The following is a 13,433-nucleotide window of genomic DNA, read 5'->3' on the forward strand; positions in this document are numbered from 1 at the left end:
TTTCATCCTCCAGGAGTCTTTCAGAGGTAGACGTTGTGAGATTGGTGGATCAGCTGTTGGCAGCCAGAGGTATTTTGGCCCTTTCTTAGGCCCCTCTCTCTCCTGGAGTTGGGGTATCTTCTCCAGGGACTCCTTTTTCTCCTCCTCTGACTTCCACTGTAGTTTCGGGGCCCAGCACTTTGATCCCCCCGTACCAGCAGCTGTTCTGGTGCCATTAGACATCCCTACCTTGGCACCGGATGTTGCTCTGACTTAATCAGTTCCATGCTTAGAACCGACAGATTCTTGGAGCTGAGACTTCACTGCCAGTTCCAAGGGTCATGGATCGGCTCCTGTTTTTATATACAGTGCCGACCTTGGCTCTCGGGACCATGCCAGTTGCGGGACCTTCCTCAGCTCCTGCTTCAGAGGGTGGACTCTCAGGGTGGGGTGTGACCCTGGTTCCAAGGTGGTCTTTCATGGTTCTGGACTTCCACTCCTTCTTGGGAGTCCTGCCTTCCATGTTATGAAGAGGGCTTTAGCCTGTGCAGGCTCTCAGCTTGTTCCTTCTGCATCAGAGTGTCACATTACCATATCTTCTGGCCCAGAGCTGACACCGATTTCCATGACAGGACAGAAAGCACTGACATTTCAAGTTACCCCTGCACAGGGCCCCTCTTCCTCAGAGTCTTCCTCAGAGATCCCTGCTGAGAAACCCCCCCCTCGTAAGAAGGAGTGCAAGAGGAAGCACCTAGAGTGCCCAGAGGAATCTGTCACCGAGGACACGGATTTTGGTGAAGGGGAAAGTTCCCCCCTGGCCACCCCCTGAAGATGTCTCCTTTGGAGGCATCCTAGAGATCCTCAAGCAGAGGGGTAACTGGAAGCCCCAAGACCCCAACCTGAGAGGAATCTATGTACTTGCAAGTGTTTGGTGCTCAGCCACTTACTTCCTGGATGACCCCACCCACTGACAATCTTATTACGCTGATAGCGCAGCAGGCTTGGAAGGCCCCTCACTCCATAGAGCCTGTTCCTCGGAAAAAGGACAACATTTTATCACCTCCTGAAGACCACCAACATTGGGCCAAGGGTTTTGCAGTAGATGCCATGGTGGTAGCGGCTGCCACCAAGAAAGAACTTGTTGATGAGAGTTCTACTGTCCACTTTCCTAACTGAGTGTCTAGGATGATGGACAGATTTGGAAAGCTTGTCTAATCATCATTGCCCTTTGCACTCAGGTTCTTGAACTTCATGGCACATTTTACTAGATTTCAGAGAGATCTGATTAAGCAGTTATCAGAAACTTTTGCGGGAGCAGTGTCTGACAAGGTGTAGGACAAGGTCGCCTCTCAGCTAGCCACCCTGGAGTCTGTATATGCCCATACGGCTCATTGCACACTCAGCCGAAGCCACGACCAGAGCAGCAGGTTCCGGCATTGCTATAAGGTGCCTTGCCTGGATGTGCTTCTGTAAATTCACGGAGCCATTCATGTCTTCCTTTGTCAATGCTCCTTTTGATGGATCATCTTTGTTCAGCCCCAAGGTGAAGGACACACTAGCCAGGTGTGAGAAGGATGGAAAGACCCTGTCTGCTGTGGGCATTCATTTTTCTACTCCTCAGTGATCCTATTCCAGGAATGAGAGGAGTGGAAAGATATGGCTCAAAACGTCCCAGGGGCCTTTCCAGGTCACATGTGGCAGCAGCTCCCATCAGGGCAGAGAGGGGAGCTCAGATGGAGCACGCCACCTGCAAGGCAGAGGTGGCTTGTGAAATCAGGGTTCCAGAGACTCTTTCTCTGGACAACCCTACCAGTGCTCCTGAAAGGAGGCCCGGTTGCTTAACTCTAGAAGCAGTTGGGGGAAGATTCTCACTGCACTCAACACCCTGGCAACAAATAACCTCTGACACTTGGTTGCAGAGAATCTTTACCAGAGGCTATCATATACCCTTCACCCTTTTCCCAAGATCACTGAGAAATATCCCTGATGTTCCACACAATCAGTGGGATCAAGCAGCCATAGAAGTTCAAAAGCTGCTAGAAAAAAGAGTCATCCAAGAAAGTCCCACCAGACCAAATAGGATCCGGATTTTACTCCATGTTCTTTTTAGTGGCAAAGAAGATGGGGTACTGGAGGCCGATATTGGACCTCAGCCTTCTGAACAAGTTTGTTCAGCAGGCAAAATTCTGGATGGTCACTGTTCAGTCTCTTCTCCCCTTTCTAGGGGAAAATAATTGGATGTGCTCTACAGACCTTTAAGATGCATATTACCATATAATGATGGACAAACGATAAGGATGGACAAACGCTGAAGAAGGTATCTCTGCTTTTGGCTATGGGCCAGTCATTATCAGTTCTGAGCACTGCCCCTTGGCTCCAGCACAGCCCCCAGAGTGTTCACCAAATGCATGACAGCAGTCACGGCTCACGTGAGACTACATGGATTCCAGGGGTTTCCTTATCTAGATGACTGGCTCCTCACCCCCCCCCCCCCCCTGCCAGGCATCTACTGCTTCAAGCCATGGACGTCATCATGCACTTGCTCAATGCCCTGGGCATAACAGTCAACAAAGAGAAGTCACAGCTGTCTCCCACTCAGGACCTAGAAATCATAGGAGCCCGCATCAACATGGTTTTGTGTATAGCTTCTCTACCCTTTCCCAGGCTTCAAAAGATAATGTCTGAAATACAGCTGGTTTTAATGAAAAATAAAGTGCCTGCTCTACTTGTCCTTCAAGCCCTAGGTTCTGTGGTGGCAGCCATCACCCTGGTTCCCTTGGGGAGATTTCACATGAGGATAGTTCAATGGCTTCTAGCCTTCCAATGGTCCATCCCATCTCATCCGATGACTCACCTGATCTTAGTAACAGGATGTTGCAAAAAGGATCTATCCTGGTGGATACATTCACAAGATATCCTAATGGGCTGCCCCATTGTTTCCCCACAACCCAAGGCCAAAGTGAACACGGACGCCTCCAGATGGGGTGGGGGCATTATCTGGGAAGAACTGTGTAAGGCACTTGGTCTCCACATCAATATCGTGGAGATGAGAGCAGTGCTCCTAGCGTTGCAAGCCTTTCAATCTGTTCTTCCTCTAGGAACAGTTGCAATCCTGTCAGACAACATGTTAGTGGTTTGCTGCATCAACAAACAGAGTGGAACTAAATCGTACCCTCCTTGCAGGGAAGCTCTGAGTGTGGCAGTGGGTGATATCTTCCAACCGCTTTCTTGTGGCAACACATATCAAGGGAGTTCCAACGTGATAGCTGACAAGCTCAGCAGACACATTCTACTGCCTCACAAGTCGTCTTTCAATCCCAAATTGGCAATGGAAATTGTTCGCCGATGGGGCCAGCCTTGCTGCAATCTATTTGCCTCCCCAACCAACAACAAGTGCAGCAGCTACTTTGCCATAATCCCCCCCTCAGGGGGAGCCCCCAAAAGACGCTCTCCTTCTCAATTGACCCTTGGGTCTTCTTTATGCCTTTCCACTGTTTGTTCTCATACCCCTCTTCCTAAAGAAAGCCCAAAGGTTTTGAAGAAAAGTGATTCTCATTGCCCCCTTCTGGCCCAGGCAAATTTGGTTCCCCTATCTTTAGCCTCACTTGATTCACCATCCATGGATTCTGGACCCAGTCCCAGACCTGCTGTCTCGCCCGCAGGGATTGGTGCATCCTGATCTACTCTCTGTCACACTCACAGCTTGGGTCCTCCAATTCTGTTAGTCACCAGGCTGAGTTATGTAACTTCCCCTATACAAAAAATTCTTCTGGCTTCCCATAGACCTTCCACCAGGAGAGACTATTCCAGTAAATAGAAGAGATTTTCGATTTAGGCTTCTGAAAACAACTTAGACCCCTTTTTGCCACCAGTTGAAAAAGTTTTGGAATTTTAGCTGCCCTTTTTGATCAAGGGGCTTCTGCTTCCACCGCTGGAGTTCAGTTAGCAGCCATTTCTAATTTTTAGAATGGATACAATGACTATTCTTTAATATCCCATCGCCTATGCAAGGCCTTTCAAAAAGGTACCTTATGTTTAAAATCTCCATTTAAAGATCCCTTAGCTCCGTGGGATCTTTCCATGGGATCTAACCTGGTTTTGCAATCTTTAGTACTACTTCCCTTTGAACACATAGCCGCGGTGGTGCGGCGGTAGCGTTGTTACCTCACAGCAAGAGGTTCTCCCGTTCGATTCTCGGCTGGACTTGGGATTGCCTTCTGCGTGGAGTCTGCATGTCCTCCCCACGGTTGGGTAGTGTTAGAAAGACATGTGTGCGTAAATGGGCGTGCCTTCGTTGAAGGTTGAGGGTCGAGCTGGCACTCCAGCGTTTCGTAAAAATCTACTGCCAATCATTAGCGGACCGGAGTTCTGCTGTGATGACCCCTTACCGGGAAAAGCCGAAAGAAGAACAAACAGTACTACTTCCCTTTGAACCAGCGGCCACTTGCCATCTCAAATTCCTTTCCTGGAATACTTTTTTTCTAGTAGTCATCACTTCTGCCAGAAGAGTTTCTGAGATCCAGGCTTTATGTGCAAAACTCCCGTATATCATTTTTCATAAAGACAGGGTGTCATTGAGAACTAACTTTTCCTTTCTTCCTCAGGTGGTCTCTGAATCCAATATTAATCAAACTATTGAGTTACCAGTTTTCTTCCCCAAAATTTCTAATAAAGGTGAGTATTGTTTATGCTTACTGGACATACATAGGCAACAACATTTTTACCTGAGCAGGACTAAATAGTCCAGGAAATCAAATCAATTGTTCATTTCCTTTTCTAGTCCAATGGTGGGACAAGCTGCATCAAAAGTGACCTTATCTAAATGGCTGAGAGATTATTTATTTTATGCACATAACAACCAAAAGTTACATGCACCTGTTAAAGCGCATTCAACCAGATTAGTTACCACATCTGCAGTTTTTTATTCAAAAGTTTCTATGGACGAAATTTGTGCAGCTGCAACTTGGGCTACCTCTCATACCTTTATCACTCATTACAAATTGGATATGGTTTCCAGGTGAGGAGCATCCTTTGGTGCTGTGGTTCTCAGGAATATCCTTCCATAATGCCACCTAAGATCTGAAGTAGCTGGAGGATCATTCCCATTCATCAAGAATGAACGAAGATTGACATCATCAGATAAAGAAGTTATGTACTCACCATAACGTTCCATCTGTGTTGTCAATCTTAGTTCATTCTTGACATCCCACCCTCTTTCCCCTTCTATAGATTTCCTGGGAGATCAAACGTTTGTCCTGGGTTGCCATGGGGTTTTTACCTTGGACATTGCTTCTATCTACAAATACTGTGTATACTCTTGCTATTATCTGCAAACTTGATCTGAGGTAATGGGGAGAGGGGCATTGTGGGTACAGTCTTAGCTCAAGAGTTTTTTGGCTGGTCCGATCTATATAACAGCCAAGCCGGTTCCAAGGATCAGAATAGAGTCCCATTCGTCAAGAATGAACGAAGATCGACAGCACAGATGGAACGTTATGGTGAGTACATAACTTCTTTTTTTCCTGCCAGGGACTTAGCTGCTTGTGTTATTTAAATAAGTGGGGGATATTTTTGTGAAAGTATATGTACTGCTTATGTAAACTTTTACTTTTGTGACTCAAAGTTTTACACTGGGACAGGCAGGGATGGGTTTGTCAGTGCTTATGTTCACTTGTTGGCAACCTGCCATTTTTCTTTTTTCATCAGTGTGTTTAACTTGCTAAAAGGAGTGCTGACAGGGAATTTGAGTTCTGCTTGTGCTTCTACTTTGTGAAGGGGCTGGGATATGAATAAGTCTGCTGCATGTGTAAAGTGAATGACAATTTACCTTCTGACCTACTTGCTCCCTGCTTTGTGCTTTTGGCATATTCTCCTCAGCTACAGCACAGATACTTACTTCATTCCTGCTGGTTCCACTACTGCTATTCCAAGAAAGACAAAAAGCACTTACCAGTGAGCTCATGCCAGTGCCACGGGCTCCGTCCACCCCTCAGCTGATTGTGGGTAAAACTGTACTGGACATCAATTGTTCCTCAGACCACTCACTTACCTCGCCGGCTTCATTTGGTATAGTTACTTTGGCCTCCATGAATCAGGAGTCATCCATGTCCTCCCTAGGCTGTACCAGTGTTTAATCTGGGCATGGGAGAATCATCTTCTCTAGGGATAGGAGACACTCAAGAGAAATTCTTCACAGGTTAACCGAGGCAAGAGAACTTTACACCAGTCAAACATCCCTCCTTCAAGTCGGTTTCTTTACAGGGACTTCTGTAAAGAAAAAACAAAAGATTAAACACTGTTTTTCCCAAGAAGTAATTACAGTTTAGGAAGAAGATTTTCATATCTTAAGAAGACATGCATTACAGGCTATGAATACTGGTGTCCAGATGCCATAACAGCTGGGCATCTGCTTTAAAGAAATTCCTGATGAAACAGGTTCTGGTGATTCTGATTATGACATATATAAGGTTTCTTCTCTTTCAGATTCACAAGCCCAACATTTTGGTTGTCAGAAAAATATTAACTCTTACCCTAATGTGGAGGAATTTTCTATTAATCAGACCGTAGCTAGGGTGAATGAGGTATTTTTATGAGAACAAATAGATTTTCCTCCTGAACTGATGAAATAGTATATGTTACAAAGGGATATTCCTCATTCCTCACCCATTCTCTCCTATATTGCAGCCCTGGAGGATGTATTGAATGCTGCCTATAATCATACTAATACCTAACAGTCCGTCCCTAAAAAAAGCAGATAAAATGTATAAAGTGCCTGAGACTAATACATTTCTTTTCTCTCACCTTAGATTTTTCCCAGCAGCCATATCCACTGCTTCAACTGCTGGAAATAGGCTGATATTGAACATTGCGCCTTCTCCAGGTGACAAGGAAGGGAAGGTGTTGGACTGCCTAGGTAAGAGTATTTCTTCTTTCACTTTAGCTTTCAGAATTCACAGTTATCAGGCATACACGTGAAGGTTTGTTTTGTTATATGGCTAGTCTGAGGGAATTTTGTACCTCACTTGCTACAGAAGAAAGCTCTTTTTGAATCCAACGGGTTCCACCTTATCCCAGGTATCTAAATATGCTTTGAAAAGTGTTTATGATTGTATAGATACTGTGCCTAGTGCCACTGCTACTGCTACAATGTTGAAGATGTGCCTGGATACACAAAGAAAGGTTTGCTGACAAGTCTGAAGTCTTAGATTCTGCTTTAGACAAGGAGGTATTATTTTGCTCTTCTGCTACCCCTGGTTCTCAAACAATTTTATGAAAGAAGAAAATTGATTGAGTGTAGCCAAGATTGTTTTTCACATTCCATAATAAAGATATTTTAGGCCTTCTTAAAACCAGTCATATTCTGGCAAATGAAGCTAAAAATAAATGGCCAGAAGAAAATAACAAAAAACACGGGTCCTTTCAGGAAAAAGGGACAGACAAACAGCACACAGTGACTATGCCAGCATTCTTTCCCTAATTCTCTGTCATCCAGCATCTCCACAGACAAGTCCCAGAAGCATCCCCCTTTGGAAAAGAATGCCTCAGACTCACTGGTGTTGAAAGTTGTGCAGGAAGGTTACACTGATACAAAAACCTCCTTTCAGGGTAATTCCTCACCCACCCTCCGAATCAAACAGAATACCTTTCCTAAGGTTCTTCAGTCTCTAGACACATAAGGAGTCTTCGAACCAGTGCCTGTAACTCAAAGGAGCAAAGGTTTCTATTCCAGAATGTTTCTGGTGCCAAAGAAAGAAGCTTCTTGGAAGACCAGTACTAGATCTTTCATTCCTAAACCTGTATGTAAATACACTGAAATCCAAAACATTGGCCTTACAGAACCTGTTACCCCCATATTCCTCCCATGGGTTACAGGCAAAACTGGACTTAAAAGATGCCTATTATTACATTTCCATAGCCACAGGCATCAGGAAATTTGTAAGGTTCTCTATTTCTAGGTCACATTATCAGTTTTCTGCATTATGCTTTGGGTTATCTATAGCTCCAAGGGTGTTCACAAAATGTCTACACCCAATCATAGCTCATTGCAGACTGAATGGCATTCACATATTTCCTTATTTAGACAACTTATCTTTGCTGAGTTTTTGTCCAGATGTCAGTAGTCATTAACCTGGGTTATGTCTCTCTTGACCATGCTGAGCTTCAAGATAAATTTTACAAAATCCTGACTGACGCTGTCTCACAGGAATTTGTTTCTTGGCTACCTTCTTGATACCTCTTATGAGACCTTCTGATATGAGAGAAGGTGGATTGTTATCTGGAATCTTTCTTGACCTTCTTCAGTCAGCCTCATACTTCTGTAAGAGAATTTCACAGGATCCTAGGTTTTATGTTTTTTATGATTTTCATGATTCCTCTTGCCAGATTAGATTACACATGAGAAAGATGCTCCAGTGGAGCATATTTCTCCAGCTTTGAGCTTTCAAACAACTGAACTGCATTAGTGGAGATGACAAATTCAACTGAATCCCAGTCTCCCTTTCTCTCTTCAGATCCCAAACCAATCCCTCACCACAGATGCTTCAGGTTTTGCTTGAAGAGTAGTTTCCGTGGGTGTAAAGGTGCAAGACCTGTGAAGTCATTCAGACAGATCAAAGCACATCATTGTAAAAGAGGTGTTGGCCAAGACCTTCTTCAAATTGCAGACAATACCACAGTCATGTGATACTTTAACAAGCAGGGATGGACAAGGTTGTAACCTCAGTACAGGCTGGCTGTGGACTTGGGAGGCACCTCTACAACATTCCTTAACACTCTAAGCATTTTACATTCAGTCAGAGCAAACCTTAGTGGTAGACAAGCTAAGCAGGACCAGGACAGACCATGACAAATGGAAACTGGAAGAGTGGTTCTTCCATTAACTGATCCAGTTGTGGAGAACACCTCAGATAGATCTGTTCAGTTCCATTCAAAACAGACAACTAAACAAATTCAGCATTAGGACTCCTTGCAAGCAAGCCTGTAAAACTGATGCATTTTCATTCCCTTAGATGGGAAAGTTCCTGCAAGCTTTTCCACATTTCCACTCATATCCAGGGTGATTCTGAAGATTCTTTGTGATGACTCCCTTTTGGCCCAGGCAGCACTGGTTCTTCCTTCTTATGTAATTGATCAAGGGTAATTACCACAAGCTTCTTCACAGACTGGGTCTACTCACGCAAGACAGGGGGGTGTTTGATATACCCCAATATCAATCAACTTCAGCTGACTACCTGGATAATTCAGTTCATATACCTTTTAGATGCTTATTTCATGAGGATGTGCAGGAGGTACTAGGGGAGGCAAGAAAATCTGCTACTAGAAAATCATATAATGGTAAGTGGAAGTGATTTTCTAGTTAGTACCTAGGCAGTAATCGGAGACCCATCACAGATTTTGTACCACTGGTGCTCAAATACTTGTATGAATTATTTTCCCCTGCTACCGTTATTCCACTGTAAATGTCCATCTTGTGGTTATTTCAGCATGTCTACCCTTGGCTCATCTTCTTTCTTTCTTTTTTTGTGGTAAAAAAGTTTCTTAAAGGAGTTTTATACTTGAGACCTCCTCGTGAGCAGGTTGCTCCTCCTTGGGATCTCAACTTTGTGCTGGAGAAATTGACTATGTTATCCTTTGAACGTGTTCATCATGTTGATTTAAGGTTCTTGACTTGGAAAACTATACTAATCATTGCTCTAACATCTGCAAGAAGAGTATCCGAGTTGAAAGCTCTCATGGTGGGTGAACCTGACCTTGTACTCCACAGAAGTAGCCACATTAAGAAAAAAAATAACTTCTCTTTATGCCTAAAGTGGTTTGAGTTTGCTTTGAATTTAGTCATCAGTCTTCCAGTTTTCTAGCCACAACCTAGAAAACAGGGAGGAAGAGTTATGCATACCCTAGATGTGTGCATAGGCAGCTTGTGTAGCATCTTGAAAGAACTTAGTCCTTTAAAAAAGCAGATCAGCTATTTTATTTCTTTTCAAGGGACAAAAAAGACATTTGTTATTTTTTTTTTTTTTGGTTCAGAGTTGTTAGGCTCTTCGAGCTCTCTGGATGAACAAGAAAGTCCTGAAGAAATCTTCATGCTGACTGATGATTTCTCTCCTCGGGGATAGCCAATCAGCAGTCAGAGTGAAAGTGTGGTGAGGGGGAGCCAGAGCTTTGTGATGTTTGCGGTTGTTTCCTGGGCGGGGAAACAATCCATACAGCTTAAAAGCTACTGCAGCAGTGAGGAATTCAAATATGTACAGTTATTTGTAAGTGCAACTTGTACAACTGTACTTTCTTGCTCTGGTGCAGCAGGGTCAGGCTGTGTGACTTTGAAGTATAAACAAAGAAGCGATTCTGTGATGAACAACATTACTAAAGGCAAGTCCTCTTGTTTCAACTACAGTTGTTGTCAGTTGACTACTTTGGAAACTGAATGATTTGCTTTTATGGTGGAGGTTTAGCGCCTGCAGTATTGTGAAACCCAGCCAGTATGCATTTTTATCCTGCGGTTTCACTCACTGAGTCTGATTTAGCAATCTACCGTGTTTTGCCTGGGGAGTTAGCTATAGCTATCAGTTGAAAGAGTAACATGGTGGCAGTAGTACCTGATCAAGCTACAGAATCCCCTTATTTAATATGACACACTCCAAAGTTATAATTTCGTAGAGTTGCATGGATAGAGCATGACTTCCTTAATAATACAGTTAGCGTACCTTAATAATACAGTTAGCGTACCTTAATAATACAGTTAGCGTACCTTAATAATACAGTTAACCTTAATAATACAGTTAGCGTACCTTAATAATACAGTTAGCGTACCTTAATAATACAGTTAGCGTACCATGATACAGCGGTAAGCATGCAAACAAGACACATCTTATAAACTTGGCTTTAACAAGATGCATGCCCAGCTGCCCATCCTACTTTTGACCTTCCAGTTCTGATGATATGCCTCATAACTGCTGATTGTAAGTCTCAGCAGGAAATCTTCTTGCTCTGTCCCACCCGTACTACAACACCTGTGAAGAAAGAAGACGGTAGCTTTCATCTCTTCTTCAACAAGATTGGCTTTAAGCAAACAGTCTGAATTAGTTTAATATGTATCTGTGAAGGTGTGTAGTATTTCCTCTCTGAAGTTTTTACATGAAAATACCCAGTGTCCTGGCCAGTAGCAGTAATTATTATGCTACCTTTGTTTTTTCAACAAATATTTACCTTGTTGATCATCTAGTAATTGTAATGCAGTTTGCCTTCACAAATCTGTTCAAAATTTTCTGAATGGATCATTTGACATTTTTTTTTATCTTCAAATCAGGGAAGAAAAGAAGACTATTTGAAGAACCTGAAGGCAGCTACATTATCTCTGAAGAACCAACTCTGTACCTTTGTGAAGGAGAAAAGCAGCCTCCCCAGTCTTTATCCCCACCTTTAAAAAAAGGTAAAAAAACAAAAATTGCAAATCCGCACCTTTCCTTAACAGATGAGCAGCTTGACTTGCTTGAAGAATCAAAATCGGAACCTAGTACTAAAAAGGTAATGTTTTGGGCTCGTCAAACTTTTAATGGTTGGTGTAGTCAAAACCAGCTAAATTTTGACATAAAAACAGCACCAGCAGAAGAAATCAACAGTGTTTTAAGAAAATTTTATGGTGAAGTCCGTAATGGAACTGGTGCAGAATACTCTGTTTCAAGTCTATTTGAACTTCGGGCTGGGTTAAATCGCTATATAAATAGTCCTGATGTAAATCGTGGCCTTAACATCATTTCTGACCCCCAATTTACCAGTAGCAATAATGTTTTTGTTGCTGTCGTAAAGCGATGCAGAAAAGAGAGAGAAAATCTTGTTGCACATCACCCAGCACTTAGTGAATCTGACTTGATCAAGTTAAGGCATTCTCCTGCCTTGTCCCCTTTGACTGCAGCTGGCCTTGTCCGCAAAGTCTGGGTGGATATTCAGCTGTATTTGGCAAAGCGTGGCACAGAAGGACTGCGAGATCTCAAACCAAACTCATTTGTAATTCATATAGATGAAAATGGGCTGCAGTACATTTCCCTCAAGCATACAGATGAATCTGAAAACCACAAGTACTTTACCGAGCAAAACAAACTGAAGGTAAAAGGATTTATTTATGAACTCCCTGGAGACCCTTTGTGTCCAGTGCAAAGCTTCAAAAAATACATAAGCAAATTGCCTGAAAATGCACCTGCTCTGTTTTTGCACCCAATAAGAGCAAGCCAGATATATTTTGGGGGATCCCCAGTTTGGTATGCAAAACCTATGGGAATAAACTATCTCTCTGGAATGATGCCCAGACTTAGCAAAGAAGCTGGTTTATCTCGTGTATACACTAATCATTCTCTCAGGACAACTACAGTTCGTCTGCTGCAGAGTGCAGGATCCCAGGCTAGAGACATAATGGCAGTCATGGGACTTTTGCCCAATCCTTCTGTTTGGACCTGCTGGCCTCCTCTTTCCCAAGGAGCACAAAAATGGAGCAACACTCTTCCACAACAGAAAACAGTGACCACCACTGAGCAGGCATCAACTTCTACAACAAGCAATGTAATACAATCAGTTCCTCAGGAAAAGTTCTCAGGATTGCCATTCCAACTTCTAAACTATTCTTTTCCTGGACAGGTTAAATTTATTTTCTAAATGCTAAAATCTGTTATTTTACCACACATCTGAATTTAATGTGCACCTTGTAATATAATCTGTTTGGATCCCCTACCACAACCATAGGCATGTAGTTTTCAGACCAGTTTCTGCTTCAACATGAAACCATGGTAATAAATGTTTCTTTGTATCTCTTACGTTTGTTTTTTGTTTTTTGTTTTGTTTTGCTTTTTTGTTTTTTTTCATTGATTATTCAAATCATTTGTGCAAAGTACAGATAGTAACATTAGTGAAGTAAATGTGGTATATACTGATGTTCTTTGTGTTTCACTGTTGCAGTTATTACATTTGGGTAATCTGCTGTCAGGTTGCCCTCAGTCGGCCTGATTAACAAAGTCTTGGGTCCTGCATCAGTTGCTGTCCCTTCTTCCATGACGTCAGGGGTATAAAACATACAGCCAATGCCATTACATCAGTCTTTCTTGCCACACAGTGCCCGAAGCAGAAGCAGTTCGCAAGTGCCGGCCGGCTGACTCCTGAAATTTTCGTTTTCGAATTTCAGAACCGAAGTCTTCAAATAAAAAGCTAAGTACCCTGTTGGGGAAACTTTTTCTTGCTCCTTACCAATGTCAGTAAAAGTTAATAATTGCATTACTTGTTGAAAGCAAATACTTCATAAGGATTTTCATTTGTACTGTATTCCTTGCCTAGGTCCTGACCATAATGTACCTTGCTGTTGGTTTTGTGCTAAATTTAATCAATGCACTATTAAACGTCGGTATATTTTTGCCTCTAAATATTTTGGCTCATGCTTTAATTATCCAGAAATGTCGTCGGTTAGCAATCCG

The 13,433-nt window shown here is 42.9% G+C and overlaps 1 protein-coding gene across 1 annotated transcript in view; it reads left to right on the top strand.

Moving 5' to 3' along the window:
* The window catches only part of LOC122809249, a 193,265-nt gene extending 180,483 nt beyond the window's left edge, over positions 1–12,782 (top strand). The window contains exon 6 of the mRNA XM_044080575.1: positions 11,285–12,782. Coding sequence (XP_043936510.1) covers positions 11,285–12,624 — 1,340 coding nt within the window. The 3' untranslated portion in view covers positions 12,625–12,782. The remainder of the gene's footprint in view (positions 1–11,284) is intronic.
* The last annotated feature ends 651 nt before the right edge of the window (positions 12,783–13,433 follow it).

The sequence above is a fragment of the Protopterus annectens genome, chromosome 8.part0 (genome assembly GCF_019279795.1).
Source record: "Protopterus annectens isolate FY-2018-M chromosome 8.part0, PAN1.0, whole genome shotgun sequence".
In the NCBI taxonomy this organism is placed as follows: domain Eukaryota; kingdom Metazoa; phylum Chordata; order Ceratodontiformes; family Protopteridae; genus Protopterus; species Protopterus annectens.